Raw genomic sequence first — 27,905 nt, 5'->3', positions numbered from 1 at the left:
TCACCATCCACACGCATTGCAGCCTTAGCACCATCATACATACTCTTCACGGCATTCAACAACTTCCCATCTACTCCATATATTCTTAATACTTTCCACAATCCTTGTCTATCCACCCTGTCATATGCTTTCTCCAAATCCATGAAAGCCGCATGCAACTTCTTTCCATTCTCTAGAAACTTTTCCACTAAAGATCTAAGAATGAATATCTGATCTACACAGCCTCTTCCCTTCCTAAAGCCTCCCTGTTCTTCTCCAACTAATTCCTCTGTTCTTTCTTTATCACTGTCAATAAGTATCCTACCATACACTTTTCCTATTATACTAAGAAGACAAATGCCCCTATGATTACCACACACTTCCTTTTCCCCTTTTCCTTTGTGCAAGGGAATAATTATACCTGACTTCCAATCCTCCAGGACTCTACCTTCCTCCCAGGCCAATCTGCACATCTTCCACATCCATTCTACTACTATCTCTCCCCCATGCTTCAGCATGTCACCACACACTCCATCAATTCCTGGGGCTTTCCCCAATTTAACTTTCTTCATTGCTTCCACAACTTCTGTCCTACTGATTCCTTCCTGTCTTCTCACCTCCCTTCTTCTCCCAGCCACTTATACTCGCATTACTTCCATCCTGTATGTTCAACAATTCCTTAAAGTGTTCTCTCCATCTGCTCACTTTTTCTCCCTTCTCCACTAGTAATCTACCATTTTTATCTTTCACTCCCCTGCTAACCTCGCTTCCACCCTGTCTTACTCTCTTCACCTCTTTCCAGAACATTTTATTACAGTCCCTCCACTTTACACTCAAATTCCTTCCAAATTCCTCATCCACTCTTTTCTTACTCTCTCTTACTAATCTATTCACCTCTCTCTTTCTTTCTACATATAACTCTCTCTTCCGCCTCTCAACTTCTTCCACGCCCCTATTTCTCATCCATTCATTGTATGCTTTCTTCTTTTGTGCTACAGCCTGTCCCACCTCTTCAGTCCACCACGCTGTTCCTTGCACCTCCCTTCGTCTTCTCTTCCTCCCACACACTACATTACATGCTGCACATATTTCTTCTGTAAATATCCTGCACACACCTTCCACATCCCCTATCTGCTCCAATTCACATTTGCCCAATCGTTCCTCCACTTCCCTCTTATACTCTGCCTTTTTCTCATCCTCTTGTAACCTTTCCACTCTCCTTGCAACTACTCCTTCCTCTTGTCTTTCCCTTCTTCTATTTCTCCATCTTACTTGGATCCTAATTCTGGCCACCACCAAGTAGTGGTCAGAAAGTCCACTCCCCCAACCTCTATAAGCTTTTGCATCCGTTATAGAATGATGCCAGATAATGGAGAGTTTACTGTAATGTGTTTCCCGTTATAGAACAACAAAGTAAGGAAAAGGTGGAGAAGGAAGTGGTTAGGGTACTGAGAAGCAGAGAAGCATTAGTCAGGGATGCAGCAGAAGAAGAAATGTGTAATAATTTCAGGAGTAAAAGAAAAGTGTATGACAGTAAGATCAGAAAGAGAAAAAGAAGAACTGAGTAAGGTTAAGGAAATAATATCAGTAGTTATGGAAGGTAACAATGAAGCTCACGAGGAGATTGAAGAAGTGCTTAGGTTAGGAAAGTACAAGGAAGGAGGGGCGAGGCCACTGAAGGTAAAGTTTAAGAACCAGGTAATGGTAAATGAAATCATCAGTAGAACTTGGAAATTATTAGACAAAGAGGGGTTCAAAAATGTTTGGATAAGGAGTGATGCAAATGAGGAAGAAAGAGCTAAAATAAAGAAGTTAGTAAAGGAAGCAAAGGCAAAAAACGAACAGAGAATGGAAGAAGAGAAGACAGTGTTTTATTGGAGAGTTATGGATCAGAAATTGAGGAAGTGGTACCGAAGGAGAGAAGAGGGTAAAACAACAACAAAAATTTGAAAGTGGCATATAGTAATGTTGATGGTTTAATATCAGATAGGTTGGAAATCAATGACTTGAGAGTTCATGAACCTGATGATATGTGCTTTGTAGAGACTAATTTAAGAGAGAATGTTGATGTCCATATGGGAGATGGTACATACAAACTGTGGAGAAGAGACAGAAAAGAAAAAACGGGAGGAGTGATGACAGCAGTGAAGAACAACATAAATGTAGATACTGTGGAAATGGGAGAGAGTAGGGCTGAAGTAATATGAAACTAGAAACTGGAGAGAATGGTGGGAGAGATATGGCAGTAGTATATGTTCCCCCTAAGACAAAAGCATGGAATGATGATGATTACCAGATGTTGTGAGACATGGCTAATTATATACAGAAAGTGACTGAGAAAAGCAACAATATAATTTCAATGGGGGACTTTAATTGCAAAGAGGTGAACTGGGAGAAGTGGGACTCGGGAGGCAGTGAAGATTTGTGGGGCACTATACTGTTAAATATAACAATGAACAATGCAATGACGCAGTGGGTCAAAGAAGAGACAAGATTCCGAGGTGAGGACACACCAGGAAGATTAGATTAATGCTAACCACAGAACCTGATATAATAGAATCTTTGAAATATCTTTGTCCTATAGTAAAAAGTGATCATGTGGTCATGGCATTCCAGATGATAATAGGGAACGTGGTGCCAAGAGATGAGTTTTATAGGCAGGGAAGATACAACTTTGGGAAAGCAAACTTTACAGGATTGAGAAAATTCTTTGAAAATGCGGATTGGAGAAAATTCAGAGAAACAGGAGAGATACAGAGGAAGTAGGAAATCTTTCAAGACCTCTATAATTTGGGATTGGAAAAATATGTGCCAAGAGTAAGGGGGAAGGAAAACAGGAAAAAGGAGTGGTTTAGCAGAAGGTGTATGAGACCAAAAAAAGAGAGGGACATGGCGTGGAACAACTGGAGGAAGAGAGGTAATAACAGAACAAAGGAAGAATATAAGAGAACTAGAAATTAATATACAAGAATACGTAGAGAGGAAGAAAGGAACTTTGAAAAAGGTAAAATAGACAAATGTAAGGATGAACCCAAACTGTTTTATGGATTTGTCAATGGCAAATTGAAACAAAAGGAAGGAATCACCAAACTGAAAGTTGATGGAGAAGTCTATAAAGATGTGGCAATGCAAGCAGAAATAATGAACAAACATTTCCAGTCAGTTTTCATTAATAAAAGCGAGTTTGCGGAAGGGGAGGGAGTGACTAGAAATGTAGTGATTAAAGACATAAAAGTGGAAGTACAGGAAGTGTTTAAATTACTGGAAACTCAAGATGTACGGAAAGCCCCAGGACCAGATGGAATCTCTAATAGGGTACTGAAGGAATGCAGAGAACAACTGGTGGATAAGATTCATGGTTTAATTGTGTGTTCTCTGGAAGAGGGGAAAGTGCCTCAAGAATGGAAGAGGGCAAATGTGGTACCAATTTATAAGGGAGGAAACAAGGAAGAACCCCTGAATTACAGACCAGTGTCCCTAACTAGCATGGTTGCAAAACTGTGCAAGAGAATCCTAAAAGATAGATGGATGAAATGTCTGGAAGAGATGAATATTTTGGCTGAAAGTCAGTTTGGATTCAGAAGTGGAAGGTCATGTGTTTCCAACTTGTTGAGCTTTTGCTCAAGAGCAATTGACGTGCTACAAAAGAGAGATGGTTGGGTGGACTGTGTGTATTTAGATTTGGAAAAGGCCTTCGACAAGGTACCCCATGAGAGACTATTGTGGAAACTAGAGCATATAGCAGGACTGAAGGGAAACCTCCTGGAATGGATGAGAGACTTTCTGAGAGACAGACAAATGAGGACAGTAATAAAGGACACGATGTCTGGATGGAGACGCGTAACAAGTGGAGTCCCCCAGAGCTCTTTGTTGGCGCCAGTAATGTTCCTGATTTACGTCAATGATATGGTAGAGGGAGTGAACAGTTATGCAAGTCTGTTTGCTGATGATGCAAAGATCCTGAGGAAGGTAGAGGCAGAGGAGGACTGTAAAATGCTGCAGGAGGATCTGGATAGGATACATGCTTGGAGCCAGAAGTACCAAGAGGCCATCACTGAATTATTTGATGGGTAATGAACCTATCACAAAAGCGAGAGAAGAGAAAGATTTGGTAGTGCTGGTCCAAGATAGTTTGCCTCCCGAAAAACATATTAACAAGACAGTTAGAGAGATGTATAAACTCTTGACTAACATAATAGTAGTATTTCATTACATGGATTAGGAGATGATGAAAAAATTGATAGTGGCCATGATCTGCCCCAGGTTAGAATATGCAACAGTACTGTGGTCCCCACACAAAAAGAAAGATATAAATAAAATTGAGAGAATAAAAAGAACAGCAACTAAGATGGTCCCCAGTCTGGCAGATCTGTCGTACAGAGAGAGGCTGGAAAAGCTGGATTTGCCTTCCTTAGAGGAAAGGAGAGAGGGGCGACATGATTGCAGTGTTCAGGACCATGATGGGAGTAGATAAAATTGACAGAGAAGATCTGTTTTTATGGGATAAGAGAGTAACAAGAGGACACAGAATGAAACTGAAGCCAAGCTGCTTGAAGGACATCAAGAAATATAGTTTTCCTTATAGATGTATAGACCTGTGGAATAACCTGGATAAAGAGATCGTCCAGTCTAAAAACTTAAACGAGTCTAAAGCAAAATTTGACTTATTAAGAAACAGAGACAGAACCCCACGAGCGTAGCTCATTTCCTGCATATCACAACTAGGTAAATAAATACCTAGTACTGTACTGAAATGTGACCAGTAACTACTAAATGCATCTTAGGTTTTGTAATTTTTTAAATCTAAAACAATTTAGCCTAAAACTTGCTGCAAATGTTTCAAAACCTAGTTTTACAATACAGTATCAGTATTTCCCCCTTGGAGGCCCATTGGCCCTCCGGCCCAATGGCTAATCCACCTTTGTCCATTACCTCCACTGTTCTGCCTTTGCAAACCTTTTTCTCTCAGCCAGTATTCTCCCATTCCACCTCATCACCATTGTTTGGTTTTACATATGGTTTCTAAGTAAAACTAGTCAGATAATTTTACCTGATAGCATGCCTCCACTTTGCTCTGTTCTGCACCAGCTGCCTAGTAATAAATCTAAATCTGGGTACACAGCACTTCATCCTCTGTCCTTGGCTTGGTAGCTCGGCACTTCTAAATCTTTTCACCTAATTTCCTTGGTCCATACTTTTGACATATACAAGCATCTCAGTCTCCTTTCAACTTCCTTTCTGATGCTTTTCACTCCCTACTGTCTTTAATGTCATTTTGTCTCTTTACACTATTCTCCATCTTCCTCTACCCACTATGATGCACTACATGCACTTAAAAAGAAGCAAATTTTAGCTTTTAAAAATTCTACATTATTCTTAATAACCATAATCTGCTCATTCCAATGCAGTGGCATCAAAAATCATTTTTTTGAAAAAATTCATACCATAAACATTATGCATTTAAAAGGTATTAATAACATAGTCCTTGCATCTTTATATTGTTTATTTCAGTCCCAAAACCTGCCATTCAAGTACATGCTTACTTATGGGGGGGGGGGTAGAGGGGGAGGTGAACAGTACATATCACCACTGACACTGCAAAGTACACTACTGTATTTACCAAACAGGCCCATTGTGCAAGACTGTGTCATATTCCTTTATCTGACATAATTCATAATTCATGGTGTGATGTGAGGTAGTTAGTGGAATGTAAGGCCAGGGGCTCCAAGGCACGTTGTCCACACTTGGTAGCCAGAGTCTTCGAGTTGCTTGCGACAGGCTGCTACCACATCTAAATCTGCCTGCTTCCCCAGCACCACCACCCCAAACCCACCTCCACCAGCACCTGTCAGTTTAGCATGGAGACCATGGCTGCTTGCTATACCTACTAGATGATCCAAGCTGGGATGAGACACTCCAAGGGCACACAAAAGGGCATGGTTCATATCAACCAGTTCTTGCTGAGTTTTGAATGCTGAGTCAATGGCTTGGTCTTCACGATTTGCGCTTAACTGATATAAGACTTCCAGTCCTCGATCAGCTAGGGCATCTAAAGCATCTAATATAGGGTCTACCACACTTGGTAATCGGTCTCTTCTTTCCCTCACTCTTGTAACCAAGACTTTGGTACTTCTTGGAACTCCAGTGTTAACTAAAAGTACTTGTAATGGTGGTATTTTAAGAGATGAACAAGAACCCCCTTTGAAGTTGACTGCTCCACCAAAAGTACAAATTGAGTTATCAATTCCAGAGGGAGTTCCATGAACTATTTGCTCACTTTTGAAGGCCCAGGCACTCACATCTTTCATGCTGATGGCAAGGTGATGATCAGCAACTTCATTTGAAGAAGCAGAAGCACAAAGGTTAGTAACTTTTGCCAAACGTAACAAAGCTGCTGACACACAAACAGCATAGGCAGCAGAACTCCCCAGTCCTGCTCCTGTTGGCAGCTGACTAGTCACCGAGATCTTCATTCCCACTGGCTGAGGCAAAATGGATAAATAGAGATGCAGGAATGACAGTAAAGCAAGTTTTCTTGGACTGGTTGTCTCGGCAGGAACATTTAAAAACCTTCGCAACTCTAAGGCTTGATTATCAGACAGTGATGTCGGCTGAGCTTCAAGTTTACATCCAAGTCTAGTTGCAAGATCCTTCATGGCCTCCACACTCCATGATTCGCTTATTTCAATATCCGGCAGATCAATGGTCACTGAGTTACCACCAGGCACAAGTACTAGATGTGTGCGGAGGTCAAGACTAAGGGCAATGGCTCTCTTGCCATAAACAACAGAGTGTTCTCCATGTAGGATAACTTTACCAGGGGCACTTACCCTGATGGCCTGTGAGTCCATGATGCAACTTTCTCACTATATTCTGACTAATAAGGGACTGACTGTTATAGGTTCTATGACTGTTGTTGCTGCTCCCACTGCTCTGGAGTCAAAGTCTTCATGGAGAAAGCATGGATGGTCTTCAGTTCCTCTTCTAGGGTGCTATTCACTAACCTGGGGGAAAGAAAAAAGATTAAATGAAAATCTATGTGTGTGTGTGTGCGTGTGTGCGTGCATGCGTGTGTGTCTCTCTCTCTCATGCCATGAGTGCAGGGAGAGTGGTAGTCCTTTGCAATTCTCTTAATAAATAATTAAAGATTCAGTTGTTTACAAGAGTACGAGTCATACATCATTCAAGTAAAAATAAAGAAAACTCCGTAAAATTACTAAATGTGGATCATGTTTTATGACTGTTTGGGACATGATGTAAGGCATGGATGAATACAATGGTATTATGGCATAAGACAAATACAGCATACAGGAGTAAAACAAGTTTCCATCCTTAGGTAGGAAAAGAGGTTGGTATGATGATGATGATGATGATGATGATAATGATGAATTAATTTAGATGCAGATGATAGCATTCAAAAGTCTCTTATTCCCTTACAACCAACTCTTCTGTATGGCCTCATGATTCAGATTAAGTGGGAAGAGTAAAATGTATTTAATCAGCTCACTGCATGACACACAATGTCAGACTAATATTCATGAAATATGATACAAGCATGCTATTCCAAACTTCTAAAATAAAGGTTCACTCAGCACTGGCAGTTTCTCCAATGAGCTCTGTAATATGGAGGGGCTTTCTCGTGGCAGCCACTGCGAAGTTTGTGTGTCCAGTGCCAGGGAGGCACTGGTGTCGTGGCAGCCATGTTGCACCCTGCCTGATGCCCACACTTTTTGAAATCAGCCAATGAGTCCGGAAAATATAGTGCTATGGTTCCCAAAGCAGCTTACAGATGCAAAAATGGCCACAGGAATTCATTGAAATGAGATGACATTACATTTCAAAAGTAAGAAATACCGTTATCTCGATGCTAATTCAGTAAGATTAATGGATATGTTAAATGGCCAAGAAAAAGATTCTTCCTTCTCATAAGCACTGGTATCAGCATGTAAAGGCTATAGTTATTTGGGCAATTCTATTGGCAAGAGAGACAGGGGAGGTAACCTCTATGCAACTGACAGTGTACAGTAGTCATGAAACTGAGAAATGCTTTCAAATTTTGCAAAAAATAATAAATAAATAAAAAAATAAAACATCAGCCTATGCCACAAGTTATTTCCACAGCGGTTTTACACATCTCATATAGTATTACTATTCAGAGAATATTTGATTGTCTAAACACCCACATGTTTGACACCTCCATTGAGGACAATCATGTTCACAAACTGATGATATTGATATCACAATGCTACAGTATTATTAGGGTACAATCTAGGACTACGGTTCTCAGGAAATTTTTCAGTCATGAGATGGCACCTAAATCTTTGCTTAGAAAGGAGCGGAGTTAGCAAGCAGGAGGAGCATGAATGAGGTGGGAAAGGGCAAAAGGGAGTCACTGGATGGAGACTTGGGGCTTGTGTTCTCTGGTACAAACTTGTGGGTCAACCAAGCTGTGAAGCTGAATGTTACTGAGGTAAGTTTTGGTACACAGAACAGTTTATTAAACTCACAGCTGAATAATGTGAAAAATAATTACTTAAAAACAAGTAACGTCCGGGAAAAGGGTACTGAACTTGTTATGCTAGGTGTTTAAGGGTTGGCTTCCCGTCCCTTGAACACCTATTCAGCAGCTAGGTTCCCTTTCTAGACCAGAGCTTAGTAAACTGAGAGAGACACAGGGCACAAAAATTCAGGGCAACAACCTTACACGTTTATTGGTAAATTCTAAAGTGGAACAGGTAGATGTCACAAACAGGAATCTAGGCAATCATATAACATGTACTGAGATCAGGAGTAGCAGTATCTCGCAGGATACTGTCGAGATAATAGTTTAGGATAAAAGTGTATAGTACAATGAACAGCACTTAAGGTGTTGGACAGAGGAATCAGTCACTTTAGCTTTGAGGGAAATTTATACTGTGGTTGGGATAGGTAGCGTGGCTATAGGTCTTATGTTGCAGAAGTATTATATTACTAGAGCCGAGTTACACAGTCACTCGTCACTATAATCGCTGCTCGGCTTCTCTTGCCGCCCTGTCACCGTTTCACTGTTGGTTTACACTCCCGGTCCTGTGACACAGATAGAATTTGGGCTTAGTTTCCCTCTGGTATTCTTACACAAGGCCCAATATTTTAGGTCACTGGTACTGTAACACCGATAGAATTTGGGCCTAGTTTCCCTCTAGTATTCTAACACACTGCCCAGTGTCTATGTCACTGTTTCACTGTCACTGCACTTCCACTGTCACTCACTATCGGGTCTGGGTAGGGTGGCGGTGTTGGTGGAGGGCAGAGGGAGAGCTCACTTGTAGGGGCGTCCTCTCTCATCCGGGGCTGTATGCGGCGAAGGGCCCCGCACTGTTGAGGCTGGGAACTGGGTTCGGTCTTTGGGACTGGTGCCGAAGAGTTTCCTGAAGCACTCACACAGGTGCCCGATGGAGGACGAGTGTCGTCTGCGTAGGGGTGGGGAGAGGTCTTGCCTGGGGGTCCTGGGGGCAGCCTCAGGGGCCCGTTGGCTGCGGTCTCCTGCTGTCTGGGACGCTGTCAGGAGTGGGCTGTGGCATCAACCTCCGTCGGAATTCGTCAGGTAGGGCACCTCTGGGGCCGGATGTGCAGAGAATTGCCCTGGAGATAGTACAGGGCCTCTCCACGGATCCTCAAGGCTGAGGCCTTCCTCCTGAAAGTTGCCTTGCTGGTGGTGGACAGTAGGGTCGTCTGTGCCCCCGCCGGTTGGCAGGTCTGATGGCAGAATGCCCTCTCGTAGTGGAGTCACAGGGGGCGAAGGGCTTTGGTGCTCTTCCCCAGTGCGGCTGCCAGCCGTCGCTGGGTTCCCGTGGGCAGCGAAACAAGGGCAGCTACCAGCCGTCCCTTCGTCATAGGCGTGGCTACCGGCCGTCGCCTGGGCCCGACTCCCTGACATGGATGCAGGCGAAGTGCAGCTACTGGCTGTCACTTGCCTGTACATGCGGCTACCGGCCGTCGCCTGAGCCCCGTATAGAGGACGACGTGCCGACGAGGAGCGGCTGCAGGCCGTCCCCTGCTGACGAACGAGGCTACCAGCCATCGCCTGTGTCCTGTCCTCTGAGGCGACTACAGGAGGAGAGGGGACGTACCTTTCTCTTCCCAGCGCGGCTACTGGCCGTCTCCTGAAGGGCAGAGCGGCTACCAGCCGTCTCCTGAAGGCCTTCCAAACGGCTACCGGCCGTCTCCTTAAGGGCTGAGTGGCTACTGCCCGTCTCACAAAGGGCGCGGCTGCTGGCCATCGCTGGGGTGCTGCTTGGAGCTAAGGAAGTAGCTCCACCCCGATCCCGTTGAGAGTCAGCTTGCCCGCAAGGTAGTCTCTGTTTCCTGCTATGGAGGCGGGGGGCGAGTTCCGGGTCATAGGGGCGCGTGGCCCGGGTGGACTTATGTCCCTGTCGCCTGAGGTCAGGTCACACTCTGTCTCCCCCTCCATAGGCTCCTCCCGGGGGTGTTGTGCTGCCATCAGTAACTATTCCCAGCACCTTAGAACTTATTTTTCATGTGGTTGATGCTTTCCCATGAGAAGGGAAATCGTGTGACGGAAGTCACAATGAAGTTATTAACTGATTTTTTTTTTTTAATTTAGTGCCTGTAGAGATTATTTTTAGCTATATATTTCTATATTTCTTTTGACCAATGGTGTTTGTGTTTCCTTTCCTTGCTAGTGCTGACCCAGTCGGGAACACGCTGCATAACAGAGAGAGAGAGAGAGACAGTATCCCTGCTTGTCGTACGAGGCAACTAAAAGGGTTGGTGGTGGGTTAGTGCCCCATCCCGTAAAAAGAACTAACTAAAAAAGCGAACAAAGCGCCTCGGACCCGGACGGACCATACGTTGACGACTAAGGAACGGACGAAGGACATTCTTAGGGTGGGAACGTGGAATGTGAGAGGAGTGAATGATGAAGTGAAAGAGAGAGAGATTGTTCAGGTGCTTGAGGATGCAAAAGTGGATATATGTGGATTGACTGAAACTAAGGGTGAGAGAATGGGAATATGGTTTAGGTATATGTGCGGGAGTCAATGAAAATGAGAGGGCAAGAAAGGGAGTATGTCTGATGATAAGTAAGAAGTGGAAGGAGAATATAAGAGAGTATGGAACAGTGGGTGCAAGGATTGTATGGGTGAGGATGAAAGTAGGTATACAAGCGTGGGCGACTGTATGAGTGTATGCCCCGACAGAGGATCGAGTGGCAAGAGTGAAAGATGAGTTTTGGGCGAGTGTAGAAGCGTGTATGGACAAGTTTGAGAGGAGCGAGAGAGTGCTGTTGACTGGAGACATGAATGGCAAAGTTGGGAATGTACGAGTGGATGGAGTGGTTAGTCAGTGGGGTGTGCCAGCTGACGTAGATGGGAATGGAAGTGCTTTGGTGGACATCTGTGCTTGTAAGGGGTTGGCAATAGCCAACACCTACTTTCGGCATAAGATGATCCACCGGTATACATGGAGAGTAATGAGGAGGATGGATGGTGAACTTGTTGAACGAAAGGCAATGATAGACTACGTGTGTGTGGATGAGCGAATGAGAAGACAAGTGTTGGATGCAAGAGTGTGGAGAGGGTGGGGGAATGGAGTCTCGGACCATCACTTAGTGATGGCCAAGGTAGAGCTGCAAAGAAAGTAGTTGAGGAGATGAAGGGGAAGACAGGAGGAAGCAACTCCTGTGAGAAGGGTGGAGAAATTGCAAGATAGTGAGAAAATGACAGAGTATAAGAGCATAGTGGAAGAAAGACTGGGAAGGTATGAGCTAGAGCAGATGGAAGAGGTGGAAGACGTATGTAAGATATTCATATAAGAGATAGGCGCAGCGTGTGAGGCGGTTTGTGGAGTGAGGAGGAGATGCAAGGGTGTGCAAGGGACAGCATGGTGGAATGATGAGGTGAAATGAGCTGTGGAACAAAAGAAGAAGGCATATAGTGAATGGTTAGCGAGTAAAGGTAGGGGAGAAGATGAGAGAGAGAAGAGAGAGGTATATGTGAGCAGGAGAAGGGAGGTTAAGAGACTGGTGAAGGAGAGTAAAAAGAAAGTGGATGAAGAGTTTGGGAGGAATCTGAGTGTGAAATGGAGGGAGAGTAAGAAATTGTTTTGGAAGGAGGTAAAGAAAGTAAGGCAGTGTGAAAGGGGAAATAGTAGGGGAGTGAAAGATAGGAATAATAGATTGTTGGTGGAGAAGAGAGAGAAACTGAGGAGATGGAAGGAGCACTTTGAGGATTTGTTGAATGTGGAGAGTGAGAACAGTGCGAGTATAAGTGGTTGGGGAATGGCTGGGAGAAGAAGAGATGAGAGGAGGGAGGAAGAGATCAGTAGGGTGGAAGCAGTGGAAGCGATGAAGAATATTAAGTTGGGAACGGCCCCAGGAATTAATGGAGTGTGTGGTGAAATGCTTAGGTATGGGGGTGAGATTGTTGTGGGGTGGATATGGAAGTTGTGTAGATTGGCGTGGGAAGAAGGAAGGGTTCCAGAGGACTGGAAATCAGGTATAATTGTTCCTTTATACAAAGGAAAAGGAGAGAGAGAAGTATGTGGTAACCATAGGGGTATTTGCCTACTTAGTGTGACTGGTAAAATATATGGTAGAATACTCATTGATAGGGTTAGGCATATGACAGAGGAGCTAGTTGGAGAAGAACAAGGGGGATTTAGGAAGGGAAAAGGGTGTGTAGATCAGATATTTGTTCTAAGATGTTTAGTGGAGAAGTATCTAGAGAAGGGAAGGAAAGTGTATGCTGCCTTCATGGACTTGGAGAAAGCTTATGACAGAATAGATAGGCAAGGTATGTGGAAGGTATTAAGAATATATGGAGTGGAGGGGAAATTGTTGAGTGCTGCGAAGAGTATGTACGAGGGAGCTAGGGCTACGGTGCGAATGGATGGTGAGCTGAGTGAGTTCTTTGATCTCAATGTGGGACTGAAACAGGGTTGTGTGATGTCTCCATGGCTGTTTAATATATACATGGATGGGGTTGTAAAGGAGGTGCAAGGTAGGGCAGTGGATGTGGGGGTGGCTCTAATGAATGAGGGTGAGATTTGGAAGCTTCCGGTGTTGCTGTTTGCTGATGATACAGTACTGTTGAGTGAAGATGAATGGGAGTTGCAAGGTTTGGTGAATGAATTTGGGACAGTGTGTAGGAGGAGGAATCTGAAAGTTAATGTAAACAAAAGTAAAGTTATGGTGTTTGAGAGGAATGAAGTCGCAGAGTGTGCAGTGAGGTTGGATGGTGAGGATATGGAGAATGTGAGTGCATTCAAGTACTTGGGTAGTGTGATGAGTAAGGATGGAACTTTGGGGGATGAAGTGCATGAGAGGGTACAGCAGGGAAGGAAGGTTGTTGGTACACTGAAAGCAGTGATGAGAAATAGTGAGGTGAGTATGGAAGTTAAGAAGTCACTGCATGATGTATTGTGATCCCTACCGTGACGTATGGAAGCGAGGCATGGACCTTGCATGAGGGGAACAAGTCAAGAGTGAGAGCAGTGGAAATGAGTTACTTGAGAGGAGCATGTGGAGTGACGTGGAGGGACAGGTTGACGAATGAAGAAGTGAAGGAACGCTGTGGGGTGGATGTGGATGTGGTTGAGAAGATTAGGAGAAATACACTGAGGTGGTTTGGACATGTGAAGAGAATGGAGAATGAAAGACTGACTAAGAGGGTGTATGTAGGTGAGGTGGAGGGAGGGAGAGGGAGAGGTAGACCAAGGATGAGGTGGAGGGATGGAGTTGAGAGGTATATGAGGGAGGGGGGGGTGAGTTGGGGGGAGGGTAGTCAAATGGTGGGTGACAGAGCGACTTGGAGGCGTTTAAGTCTGTGGCCACCCTTTGCGGGATTAGGGCGTCGGGCTATAGATAGAAATAGATAGATAGATAAATAAATCTGGTGAAAGTTACTTTAGTTATTAAATAATAATTTTTTTTTTTTTTTTTTTTTTTTTTTTTTTTTTTGCAATATCATGTAGTTCATTGGATTCTGAAGTTTAATATTGTACTTTAGGAAAATGAAATGTCTTTGAATTAGTAAATGTTTGTTTTTATCCAATCCATCTCACATAATTTCAAGAATATGCCGAGTAATACATATGGCCGAACTATCCCACCATTCTGTCCGAACCATCATTACTGGTAGGGATGGTTCGGATGATTTAGTCACTTGTGTTTCGTTAACTATAGCTTAAAGTTGAAAAGAGCTAAGAATTTCATATTATCAACCTAAAGAGCCAAATGATGTGGCAACATTTTAACATGAACCATATTAACCTCCTGCTTAAACCTGAATTTTTATAAATATATATACAGTATATTTTTTTTAAGTGTCCGAACTATCACCGCCCTCCCATATGAAGATGTGTGTAAGTCGCACTGTTAATAGATCACTGATAATGGCAATATTTTATGCTGTATATAACGTGCTTATATACTTTATGATGGCAAAAATGTACGCTATTTTCATATGTGTTCTCTCCATCGACTTCAAGTTTATCTTTACTATCATAATTAAAAAGATATTAGGTTAACGCAGTCATAGGGAAAAAAACGGGGGAGGGGTATGTTCTGCACTGCAGCAACCTAAGACGTTGCTTTATTTTGGCTAATGTATCAATATAATTCATTGAGCTAGGCCATTATATATATATATATATATATATATCTATCTATCTATCTATCTATAGCCCGACGCCCTAATCTCGCAAAGGGTGGCCAAAGACAAAATGCCTCTAAGTCGCTCTGTCACCCACCATTTGACTACCCTCCCCCCAACTAACCCCCCCTCCCTCATATACCTCTCAACTCCATCCCTCCACTTCATCCTCGGTCTGCCCCTCCCTCTCCCTCCCTCCACCTCACCTACATACACCCTCTTAGTCAGTCTTTCGTTCTCCATTCTCTCCACATGTCCAAACCACCTCAGTGTATTTCTCCTAACCTTCTCAACCACATCCACATCTACCCCACAACGTTCCTTCCCTTCTTCATTCGTCAGCCTGTCCCTCCACGTCACTCCACATGCTCCTCTCGAGTAACTCATTTTCACTGCTCTCACTCTTGACTTGTTCCCCTCTTGCAAGGTCCACGCCTCGCTTCCATACGTCACGGTAGGGATCACAATACTATCATACAGAGACTTGACTTCTTAACTTCCATACTCACCTCACTATTTCTCATCACTGCTTTCAGTGTACCAACAACCTTCCATGCTGTACCCTTTCACACACTTCATCCCCCAAAGTTCCATCCTTACTCATCACACTACCCAAGTACATGAATTCATTCACATTCTCCATATCCTCACCACCCAACCTCACTGCACACTCTGTGACTTCATTCCTCTCAAACACCATAACTTTACTTTTGTTTACATTAACTTTCAGATTCCTCCTCCTACACACTGTCCCAAATTCATTCACCAAACCTTGCAACTCCCATTCATCTTCACTCAACAATACTGTATCATCAGTAAACAGCAACACGGAAGCTTCCAAATCTCACCCTCATTCATTAGGGCCACTGCCCTGCCTTACACCTCCTTTACAACCCCATCCATGTATATAATTAAACAGCCATGGAGACATCACACAACCCTGTTTCAGTCCCACATCGAGATCAAAGAACTCACTCAGCTCACCATCCACTCGCACCGTAGCCCTAGCTTCCTTGTACATACTCTTCACAGCACTCAACAATTTCCCCTCCACTCCATATATTCTTAATACCTTCCACATACCTTGCCTATCTATTCTGTCATAAGCTTTCTCCAAGTCCATGAAGGCAGCATACACTTTCCTTCCCTTCTCTAGATACTTCTCCACTAAACATCTTAGAACAAATATCTGATCTACACACCCTTTTCCCTTCCTAAATCCCCCTTGTTCTTCTCCAACTAGCTCCTCTGTCATATGCCTAACCCTATCAATGAGTATTCTACCATATATTTTACCAGTCACACTAAGAAGGCAAATACCCCTATGGTTACCACATACTTCTCTCTCCCCTTTTCCTTTGTATAAAGGAACAATTATACCTGATTTTCAGTCCTCTGGAACCCTTCCCTCTTCCCACGCCAATCTACACAACTTCCATATCCACTCCACAACAATCTCACCCCCATACCTAAGCATTTCACCACACACTCCATCAATTCCTGGGGCCTTTCCCAACTTAATCTTCTTCATCGCTTCCACTATTTCCGCCCTACTGATCTCTTCCTCCCTCCTCTCATCTCTTCTTCTCCCAGCCATTCCCCAACCACTTATACTCACACTGCTCTCACTCTCTACATTCAACAAATCCTCAAAGTGCTCCTTCCATCTCCTCAATTTCTCTCCCTTCTCCACCAACAATCTATTATTCCTATCTTTCACTCCCCTACTATTTCCCCTTTCACACTGCCTTACTTTTTTTACCTCCTTCCAAAACAATTTCTTACTCTCCCTCCATTTCACACTCAGATTCCTCCCAAACTCTTCATCCATTTTCTTCTTATTCTCCTTCACCAGTCTCTTAACCTCCCTTCTCCTGCTCACATATACCTCTCTCTCATCTTCTCCCCTACCTCTACTAGCTAACCATTCACTATATGCCTTCTTCTTTTCGTTCCACATTTCATTTCACCTCATCATTCCACCATGCTGGCTCTTGCACACCCTTGCATCTCCTCCTGACTCCACAAACTGCCTCACACAGTACAGTATATATATATATATATATATATCCATCCATCCATCATCCAATCCTACATTGCCCCATGAGGAGCGTAGGAGCCCGGGGCTAGGCAGTTGGTCCCGACATTTAAGATGAGAGTGACCAGCCTCACTCATCCCTGAGTGGCATTACATGAGCAATCAACCCCAACCACCCCTTGGATATAAACCTTCAACGGCTCAGTCCGATTGGAGCGCAATAATTACCCACTAAACCACCAGGCGCCAAAATTTGGTTATATGGTTACCACCCAGCATAGTAAATGGTTTCCTGGTGCACAGGAAACCATTTGGCTTTTCACTCAGTGTAGAGTCAACCAAAGGCTGAAGGAAGTGGAAAGAATGAAGGAAAGAAAGAGGAGGGAGTGTAAAGTCACCCGTAGGCAGAAGGGCAAGGAAAGAATGAAAGAAAGACAGAAGAGAATGGAAGGAAAGGGCAGATACCCGAGAGCAGCACTACATCGAGTGAGTGGATGGTGAGCGCCTCCACCTACCACAAAGGTATATTTATATACTGTATTTTGATTATGTATAGCCTACATAGAAGCAGTAAGGAAACGAAGACAGCCGTAGGTCACGCTCGCTGCGGAGATTGCGCACCGCTCCTTGATAAAGACCTCAGTGAGTTTCTTCTGCATACGTAGAATTTACAGAAACTTTCTACCTCGAAGAAATTTCACGCTATCTTGTAGTCTATAATAGTACACAATATACTCAATATCTACTTGAAAATCTTGGCTGTACTATGTATTCCTCAGAATATGCAAAACAATAACTGTTTTGACCCAATTAAATGTTGCTTTCAACATGTTACCTGGATTTAAACGGCACAGCTCACATCACACACGATAACACGTCAAGGGTTCGAGTGAGGGTGGAACCGTACGTTCCACTCGAAGCACACCGCTAGTGTTGCCCATGTTGACGAAGAATTTACTTGTTTTCCTAAACCGGTATTTGACTCAAGAATCATTGAAGGATCGCACTCATGAAATACTGTCACGTTAACAGTATGGTGATGTGTTCGACAAAAAAGTACTGTTTATGGATGAAAATAATAATAAGAAATATCTAAGATGAATTGTCGCACACCTGTACTGCCCAACGAAAATATTAGACACGAAACCCTCACCCAGTAGCAGGGTTGCCAGGTGGGTGGCTGATGTTGGCGCCCAATCTCTCCCGAAAACGCGCCCAAAAAGCGCCCAACCCGTTACTAAAGCCTTGATCCAGCTATGAGCCATAATTTGATGACGCGAATTGTTTTTTCCTTTCTTTATGACTTTATAATAGACAGAACTATATTATAGAAGTGCAATTCATCACTACAACTTACCTTTATTTGTTCACTTTCCATGCATAAGAAACTATAACTTAGAAATAAATGCGTGCAATTATTTACATGTTTATCTATGGGAAAATAGATTTATGGTACAGTACAAAGTAATTTACAAACTTAGTCTATATTCAGAAGGTGTATAACCCTTTTGCAATTATTTACATGTTTATCTATGGGAAAATAGATTTATGGTACAGTACAAAGTAATTTACAAACTTAGTCTATATTCAGAAGGTGTATAACCCTGTATGTCTATGCTGTGCTTCGTATACTAAATGTCTACGACACTTTCGCTGTTCCCAGCTGCATACATATCTTGACAAAACAGCTTCAACATAGACTCATTAGGTACAAAATCATTGCAACATATGCCATGTCTACACACACACACACAATGAGGCTAGTAATTAACAGCTGCACCTAAAATTCTGACCTTAGTGTGACTCAGGGGTCAAGACCCAAGGGGCTTAAACCTCCCAATGCGTCCAAGGGTGTGAGCCAACGCTATATGCTGTCGTCTAACTCATATCCTAAACTTCATATCCTACACACTTATGAAAGCGCCCAATAGGCGCCCAATCACATTAAAAGGCGCCCAAAAAAGCGCAACGCGCAACCCTTCAAAAAAGCGCGCAAATTCTTTTCAAAAGGAGCCCAATTGTGCGCTTTTCGCGCACACCTGGCAACCCTGCCCAGTAGAGGTGCACGAACGAAGAACGGTATTTCCTTCTTGTTACCACCTGTAAGAGTATTTTTTTTTTCTTGATATTTATTTTATGGATTGAACTACACCAAACATCGTATCCATTTTTAAAACCCTGCAAATAGTAACTTGAACAACCAGATAAAGCGAATATATTGATTGTACATAATCAACCGAGGATGAAAAACAACTCGACCAGGAAGAGACAGAGGCAAGAAACGGGTTTGGTGCTTGCATGAGAGAACCTGTAAATACAGTAAATCATAAGATTGGCTGAAACAATAAAATATGGGAAGAAGATTAACAGACATGTCGAAAAACCTTGTGATTTGATAAAATACAAAACAATACCATAGAAATTCTGCATATATATATATATATATATATATATATATATATATATATATATGTGTGTGTGTGTGTGTGTGTGTGTGTGTGTGAGAGAGAGAGAGAGAGAGAGAGAGAGGGGCGTGCCTATGTAACTTTTGTTAACAATACAAAGGATGTCTTTTACAGGTGACAATGGAAATGTTTAAATAACAGTCCCAACGGCCTGCAAGAAAAATTTAAACAATGATACCTCAAGTACTGGGGGCAACTCCCACGGTACTTACTAAGTTTGTGCGCGGTAATGATATCCCAATGTCCCGATGACAACCCATGTGCTATATCACAATTCAGTATCCGGTGAAAACCCATATTATTCACTGTTTCCAATCATAATTCACACAGACCATTTAGCCATGACGTAACTTCACGCCAATGTTCCACTCAAACCCATATTAATTCAGTAAGAGAGTGCGCTTCCGTGTCTAACGATAATTCACATTATTGGCTAACTTTATAAAAATATCCATTCCTCAGTGAAAGCCCACCTTATAACCCACTCACATAACCTAAATTAGCACAGTGGTGAGAGACTAACTAGGAGTGTGTGACTGAGGTAGGGGGAAGGAGAGGCAGGGGGAGACTAAAGATGAGATGGAGGGATGGAGGAGTAGATAGGTATATGAGAGATGAAGTGTAAGCTGGGGAGAGGATAGTGAAATGACAGGGAACAGGGTGACATGGAAGCGATCTGTCTGTGGCCACCCTTCATGGGAGTAAGAAGTCTAGCTATAGACAGAGACAATAATTATGTCCTATGATAACCCTGACTACGATACGGTGGCTCACGATAAACTACATGGCAGCTCTATATATCACATGATACGACAACCCAGTGTTCCATGAGGGGGGGGGAAAAAAAAAAAAAAAAAAAAAAAGGCAGGAGCACTCAAGCCTCGACAACCCAGTGTTCCATAATGAAACATGGAGCACTCAAAGAGAACAACATCACACCCTCTAACCAGTCTAGAGGTTGAACATTCGACTCTGTCTCATGACCTTTGAACTCTGACATATTATTTTCAAAATCGAGTTAATTCATTTTTGTCATACCCTCAACCTTTAAAACAAGTTTGGTCAGCACAGGATCAAAGGTGTTTGAGTTGACCTTGTCCTGTGACCAAGAACTTTCAAATATAGTTCTCATAACTGAATGTTTTCATCCCTGACTGACTCTCAACCCTTCTACCAAGTCTGGTCTAAATCAAATAAAAACCATGCTAATTTATCGAATATTTGAATATTTGACTCTGCCCTCTGATCTCTTTGACTGACATCTCAAAACTGAACCCCTTCATCCCTGCCTTATCCTCAGATCTTCCACTAAATTTTGTATAAATCACTGAAAATGTTTCAGCTGACCTTGCCATGTGACACTGACCTTTATTTTTTTCTTAAAAACAATAGGTCAACCCCACCGTAGACCCTAAATCCTTCCACCAAGTCTGTCCAAAGCAGCTTAATGCAGCTTTAGTTTTCTTCACAAACAGAAACACATAGGTCAAATTTGTATCTTGCCCTGTGACCTTAGTCTCTGACCGACTGTTCTCAAAACTGAATCCCTTCATCCTTGCCTTACCCTCAACTGTTCCACAACGTGTGGCTTAAATTAATCAAACTTGTTTCACCCCCTCACGCACGATGACGCAAAATGGGTCAAAATGGTGTTAGGCTGCAGAGGAACCGATAATGCACTATGATGCACTTGACCGTGTTGGTCCAAAGGGATGTCGATTTGGCAACTCTGGACAATGATGTCACCAAAAATTATGTTTTAGCATGAAGTGCGTTAATCTTTGCTGCGTCATAGGGGAGGATGTTTTATTTCGAGGCCAACACTCTCAAATAGTCGGCTTCTATTGGCTTTTGGTGGGGGGGGGGGAAGGGTGCACGGGCACAATTTTTGGTGATTACTTGATAACTATTGGTTGTATCAAAATTCTGAAGACACCGCGTGAAAGCTCATGAAATTCTGTATGTACAGTAGACATATGCTTAGCTCTTGCATGGTGTGGGCAAAATATTGTGGTAGGATATTGGGAAGTTATTTTCACTGTGGAAACACATTCTCACTGCATCTCGGTACTTTCACAACACTTTTACTCATCAGTGTTGTGTGTTTTTGTTAGCTTATGGTATAGTATAAACACCAGCGAAAATTATGGTACACAATTTATACCAATATAACTTAGTGTAGTGGTACTCTGTTTTTTGGGCAGCTCTACATTTAGTGGCAGGCCAAATGATCTCCTGTTAACCAGGAAAGCATTTACAACGTTGGGTGGTAACCTTATAACCAACCAACATGTGTTCCCTATGTGACCTCAAGTGGGTTGGTGGAGCATTGGTGCCCCTCCCCAGAAAACAACTAAAAATACAAACAAGAAGCCTCGGACCAGGACTGACCAAAAGATAACCACTAAGGACTGAACAAAGGACTTGGTACAGATAGCAACATGGAATGTAAGGGGTGTAAAGAGAAATTGTTGAGGTGCTTGAGGGTGCAAAATGGATGTATGTGGATTAACTGAAACTAAATGAAGAGATGAGAGTATGAGAGAATGGGAGTATGGATGGGGTATATGTGCGGGAATATGTGAGAATGAGAAAGCAAAAGGAGTGTGTATTGTTGTGAGTAACAGATAGAAGGAGAATATAAGAGAGTATGGATCAGTTGGCTCAAGGATTGTGTGGATAAGATTGAAAGTTGGACTACAAATGTGGGCGATTGTGTGTGTGTATGCGCCAATGCAAGATCGTGCAAGCAGAATGAGAGAAGAGTTCTGGACAAATGAGGAAGTGTGCATGGAAATGTTTGAAAGGAATAAGAGAGTGTTTTTGATTGGAGATATGAATGGAAAAGTAGGGAATGTGATGGTGGATGGAGTAGTTGGTGAGTGGGGTGTGCCTGCAGAGATGGATGAGAATGGCAGTGGTTTAGTGGACATTTGTGCCGGAAAGGGGTTGGTGATAGCTAATATCCTCTTCAGGCACAAAATGATCTATAGGTATACGTGGCGAGTGATGAGAACGGTGGGGGGTGAACTGAATGAATGGAAGGCAATGATTGATTGTGTGTGTGTGGATGAAAGGATGAGAAGGTGTGTAATGGATGAAAGAGTATATAGAGGATGGGGGAGTGGACTTTCTGACCACCACTTGGTGGTGGTCAGAATCTATGTCCAAAAAAAATGGAGAAATAGGAGAAGGGAAGGACAGGAGGAAGTAGTTCTTACAAGGAGGGTAGAAAAGTTACAAAAGGGTGGAAAAAAGGCAAAATATAAGAGGCAAGTGGAGAAGCGTTTAGGTAAATATAGATTGGAGCAGATGGGGGACGTGCAAGATGTGTGCAAGATATTCACAGAAGAAATCTTTGTAGCACGCGAGATGGTGTGTGATGTGAAGAGAAGACGAAATTGGATGCTGGGAACAGCATGATGGACTGAAGAGGTGAGAGAGGCTATGGCACAAAAGAAGAAAGCATATAGTGAGTGGAAGAGAAACAGGGGCGTCAAAGAAGGTGAGAGATGGAAGAGAGAGTGATATGTAGAGAGGAAGAGAGAGGTGAAAAGATTAGTAAGAGAGAGTAAGAAGAGAGTGGATGAGGAATTTGGAAGGAATTTGAGCGTAAAGTGGAGGGAATGTAAGAAAATGTTCTGGAAAGAGGTAAAGAGAGTTAGACAGGGTACCAAAGAAGTTAGTTGGGGAGTGAAAGCCCAAAAAACTCTCTAGTAAATTTACTTATTCCTCCCTCCCTCCCATTTTGCGCTCTGATGACTCTGTAGCTGTGTCTTTTACTGACAAGACAGAACTCTTTGCTTACTCTTCTCTGATTTTGATATTTCTGGTGTTATCCCTCTATCTCATCCCCCTCTTGCTTTTTCAAACCTGTTACTAAATTTTCTTCAAATGTGCTTTCTGCCCTTACTTGCCTCAACACTGATAAGGAGTACAATATTGATGGGGTCCCTCTTATTGTTCTCAAGATCTATGCTTCTATTCAGTCACCCTGCCACCACAAACTCTTTTGCCTTTATCCTTCAACTTGTACCATTCATTTTTACTTAGTACTGTACAGTACTGCTCTTATTCAGCCTCTCATGAAGGAAGGCAACTACTCCTAATCAACAGGTCAACTCTGGACTGTCTCCCTCTGTATTTCCTACTTCCTATGATCTCCAGTCTTTCAAACGCAGTGTGTCCAGGCATCTCAAAATGAACGGATCTTGAATTTGGCTCTCTTGTATTTTGTTTTTCTTCTGGAAGGAACAGTTATTGCGGGCTTGTGGCCCTTGGTTCCTTCTTCTTCGCATTTAAAAAAAAAAAAAATCCTCTATTACCCAATTGCTTAAACTCTTCTATTTCTATAGTCACTGTATCTACAAATAACAGGAACATTTTGAACCATCTTTCCTCTCATAACCCTCTTTCTGAATGCCAGATAGGGATGCTCCTCTGGTGATTTTCTCACCTTTGTTTCTAACTCATGTTCATCCTACTTTTGGGACTTTGGTGAAACCTTTGCCACTGCACTGAAGAATCTCACAGGATCCCTCTTGCCATCCATCCATCCATCATCCAATCCTACGTTGCCCCATGAGGAGCGTAGGAGCCTGGGGCTAGGCAGTTGGTCCTGGCATTTAAGATGAGAGTGGCCAGCCTCACTCATCCCTGAGTGGCATTATGTGAGCAATAAACCCCAACCACCCCTTGGATATAAACCTTCACCGGCTCCATCCGATTGGAGCGCAATAATTACCCATTAAACCACCAGGCGCCAAAATTTGGTTATATGGTTACCACCCAGCATAGTAAATGGTTTCCTGGTGTACAGGAAACCATTTGGCTTGTCACTCAGTGTAGAGTCACCCACGGGCAGAAGGAAGAGGAAAGAATGAAGGAATGAAAGACAGAAGAGGAAGTGTAAAGTCACCCGCAGGCAGAAAGACGAGGAAAGAATGAAGGAAAGAAAGACAGAAGATGGAAGGAAAGAAGGATGGAGGAGAGGACAGGGCAGACACCCGAGAATAGCACTACATTGGGTGAGTGGATGGTGAGTGCCCCCACCTTCCACAAAACAAGTCCTAATTTCCAAACTGCCCTCTTATGGTTTCTATTCTATCTGTGCCTTCATCCCTAGTTTCTCTCCCGGTCATTCTATAGCTACTGCTGAAATGTAGTTCTCTTCACAGGCCATTACCATTTTCTCTTGATGCCACCAGATAACCCATTACATAATCCACAAGCCCCATTCCAACTCATCCAGCTACAAATGCTCTCTATCTCCTTGGCATGTGTTGATAGCACAGTGGCTGTAATGTACAGTAACAAAACAGTTACCCATCCTAACATCTCGAGGGTTTTAATTGTCCATAAAATGGGAAAGTGCTTGGTAACTGTGTCTGGAGTGTCAGACTGTATGGCGGTGAAACATGAGGTGCAAAAGAGGTGAATATGGTGAAACTAGAACAGAATGATATGAAACTGATCTGATGGATAAGAAAAGTAAAGGTCAATGGAATGAGGGGATATCCTAAGAACTGAGAAGATGGCTGAGTGGAAAGAATCAGGAAGCAGAAGGGAGACTAATATTTCATGGACATGTCAAGAGGATGGACCAGAAGAGCTGGGTGAAGAGGTGCATTGAGGTACCAGGCCACCAATGGAGAGGTTGACTAAAGAAGACAGAGGACAAGGTGGTGTGGGCTGAACTCAGATCTATAGGTATTAACAGAGCTGTCATAGATTCCAACAAGGTGGAGGAGTGCTATCAGCTGAACCTGTCTGACCCATACTACACAAAAAACAGACATAAAACCAAAAGTAATAATGATCATCATGACAAGGATGATGGTGGTGGTGGTATCACCACATAAATATAGGGCTTGCTCACCACCTTTATAAGTTAAGAAGATGAAGCACATACAGTACTACATTATGCAAACTCAGCCATTCTACATTTGTTTAAGCAGTTAGTGATAAAGTACTGTATACCAGACTCCCCGATACATCACTTACCTGTGACGCTGAAGAAGAGGCTTGCCTGTAAATTTGGGCGACACTACCACCACTGAGAACTTTGCCCCACAGCCATCACTCTGGTCAGCCACTTCCTGCAACAAAACACACCACTCTTAAAATTCTTCATATCTAGACCAATTCAGTCAGAACAATTCAAATTTCTAAAGGATCCATAACAGCAGAGTATACAACCTGTACATCCATTCCGGCCTATTACACACAGCTAAGTTCATCAATGCCACTTCACACTCAGTCAGGCCATTTCATCTAATTTGGGTTAAGTCAGATCAGTTTTGAACAATTCAGGTTCATGTAGGTACAATTAGAGTCATTCAGGTTATTAGCCACTTGAATCCATGTGATATTCTTTTTAGTTTATTCTTGTTGCTACTAGACTATTATTATTCAACTTGGGAAAGGTCTTTTATATTCTATGTACCGTATTTATCTATAGCAAGATATCATAATCCCACAAGGGGTGGCTGTTTATCACTGAGTTAGTGGTATTATGGGGAGGGGCACTAACCCTCCGCCAACCCACTTGTTAACACATAAGGAGCATGTGTGGGCTGGTTATATGGTTACCACCCAGTATTGTAGTTTCCTGGCTTACAGGAAACCATTAGGCTTGTCAGTCAATGTAAAGCCACCTGAAAACGAAAGAAGAAGAATAATAATGACAGGAAAAATGGGAGAAATAAGAAGAGAGAGAGGGCAGACACAGAAAATGTGATAAAGGTGAAGGAAGAAGTATGCAGTACTACATCAAGCCCTTCATATTGAAGGAGAGTATTAATGTTGCATCTAACCCTTCCAATTCCAAAAGTCTATCCTACATTGAATAAAACTGTACAGAAATGGCAAGAATATAAAAGTCATCCCCAGTCTTAGTGGGTTCTCTATTCAAGTCATCTGATATTCATAGCTTTTGCATGGTTTCTAGCAATTTCAAACTGACAGGTTGATTCAGATGATTTTGATTATAAGTAAAAGTTATATGCTGATGACTTTTAGGCCGTTGCTCTGGCACACTTCTTATCAAACCATTTTGGAGAGTTCAATCTTTTAGTGAACTGTTGACTTGGTATGAAAATTTCATACCAGATTGTATTAAGTCATTAATGTGGGACTGGGTAGAATTGATATCACTAGAGAAGAAAGACTGCCATGGAATGTCAGCAAGATAATTTCTAAAACCATTCCATCCAAGTGGTGACAGTACTTCTATCCTGTATTGATCTGGATTATTTGTCAGGACTAGATCCGAGAGATGGGCGTTATGGTCAGGATTATCTGGTATTCTGGTTGGTTGCTTGATCAACTGCGTGATTAAATGATTCCGCAAACAGCTCGCACCCTATACCAGTGTCATCAGTCCTGGCAGGATGCGATAACCATTCTAATGTATGTTAAAACCACCCAAAATGGTAATTTCGGTGCTAAGGGTAAGGTTAAGGTTACTCAAGTGTATGGATATGGAGTCAAATACACAGGATTCTGAAGTTGGGTGGTAAACATATACAGTTATGTCTTGTCATACAAAGTCGTTACATAAAGTGATCCATTGCATAGTGATTTATCATATAGTGAGGTCTCCCACCCACCTGAAGTATGTCCTAAGCCAGTCTGAGCTGTCATCAAAAGTCTCCCCTGAGGCTAGGGTACAGCTGGAGGGTCTGGATGATCACTCCAAGTCCTCAGGAAATGAAGAGAAATGGAGAAAGTGAAGTGGTGGGGCCAAAGGAGAGCGATACGGCAAGAGTGCAGCGGTAAGGGTGAGGGACAGCATGGTATTATGGCAGTGTAAAATGCGGTTGCGCACAGAGGCTGGTGAGGCAGGACACTGCATTTGCACATCATTCGTTAAGAGTCTTGGCTTTTCCTTAGTGATGGTGGCAAGGGTGAAAAAAGAAGTACTATACAAGGTAGAGCAGTGGATGTTGGAGCAGCCTTAATGAGAGAGGACAGCATTTGGAAAATTCCTGTATTGTTGTTTGCAGATGATACTGTTCTGTTAAGTGAAGACGAAGGGAAACTGCAAGGCTTGATGAATGAGTCTGTGACAGTGTGTAAGAAACGGAATCTAAAGGTGAATGTAGGGAAATGTAAAGTCATGGTCTTCAAGAGAAATGAAGTTACTAAATGTACTGTGAGGTTGGATGTGGAGGAAATGGAAAATGTGAGTGCATTTAAGTGCTTGGGTAGTGTGATAAATAAGGAGAATGAGGTGCTTGAAAGGGTACAACAAGGAAGGTGGCTGCTTCTTTGAAAGCAGTGATAAGAAGCAGAAAAGTGAGCATGGAGGTAAAAAAGTTACTGCATGACAGTATTGTCATACCAGCTCTAACATATGGACCTTGCTGGAAGAACACAAGTCAAGAGTGACAGCAGAGGAAATGAGTTATTTGAGAGGAGCATGCAGAGTGCATAGAGAGAGAGGCTGACAAATGATGACATGAAGGAGCGGTGTGGTGTGGATGTGGATGTGACAGAAAGCGTTAGAAATACACTGAGGTGGTTTGGCCATGTGGAGAGGATGGAGAGCGAGAGACAGACAAGAAGAGTGTATGTGAGTGAAGTGGAGAAGGAGAGAGGCCAAGGATGAGATGGAGGGATAGAGTGGAGAGGTATATGAGAGAGGGTGTGTGTGAGTTGGAGGGAAGGCAGTGAAATGGCAGGGGACAAGGTGACATGGAGGTGATTCATTTGTGGCCACCCCTTACAGGATTATGGTGTTTGGCAATACTGTAGACAGATAGACATTCC

General features: G+C 42.9%; 2 protein-coding genes across 2 annotated transcripts in view; both read right to left on the bottom strand.

Annotated features, from left to right (window-relative positions):
• Positions 1-5,538: 5,538 nt before the first annotated feature.
• On the bottom strand, positions 5,539-6,830 carry Mvk (Mevalonate kinase). The gene has a single exon (XM_080270844.1). It carries the CDS (start codon positions 6,828-6,830, stop codon positions 5,679-5,681), a length of 1,152 nt encoding a protein of 383 aa, XP_080126970.1. The 3' UTR covers positions 5,539-5,678.
• Positions 6,831-6,851: 21 nt separating this feature from the next.
• Positions 6,852-27,905, bottom strand: part of LOC145397819 (bolA-like protein 2) — a 41,946-nt gene continuing 20,892 nt past the window's right edge. Inside the window, exons 2-3 of the mRNA XM_080270847.1 lie at positions 25,137-25,231; positions 6,852-6,983 (exon numbers count right to left, since the gene is read on the bottom strand). Coding sequence (XP_080126973.1) covers positions 6,884-6,983; positions 25,137-25,231 — 195 coding nt within the window. The 3' untranslated portion in view covers positions 6,852-6,883. The remainder of the gene's footprint in view (positions 6,984-25,136; positions 25,232-27,905) is intronic.

The sequence above is a fragment of the Coenobita brevimanus genome, chromosome 43 (genome assembly GCF_032717465.1).
Source record: "Coenobita brevimanus isolate Jiangsu-jjx chromosome 43, ASM3271746v2, whole genome shotgun sequence".
In the NCBI taxonomy this organism is placed as follows: domain Eukaryota; kingdom Metazoa; phylum Arthropoda; class Malacostraca; order Decapoda; family Coenobitidae; genus Coenobita; species Coenobita brevimanus.
The sequence above is the reverse complement of the archived record's forward strand: the minus strand, read 5'-3'. Positions and strand labels throughout refer to the sequence as shown.

Excerpts from the sequence above, each read along its gene's own strand:
- Mvk (XM_080270844.1), bottom strand. The coding sequence starts at position 6,830 with ATGGACTCACAGGCCATCAGGGTAAGTGCCCCTGGTAAAGTTATCCTA.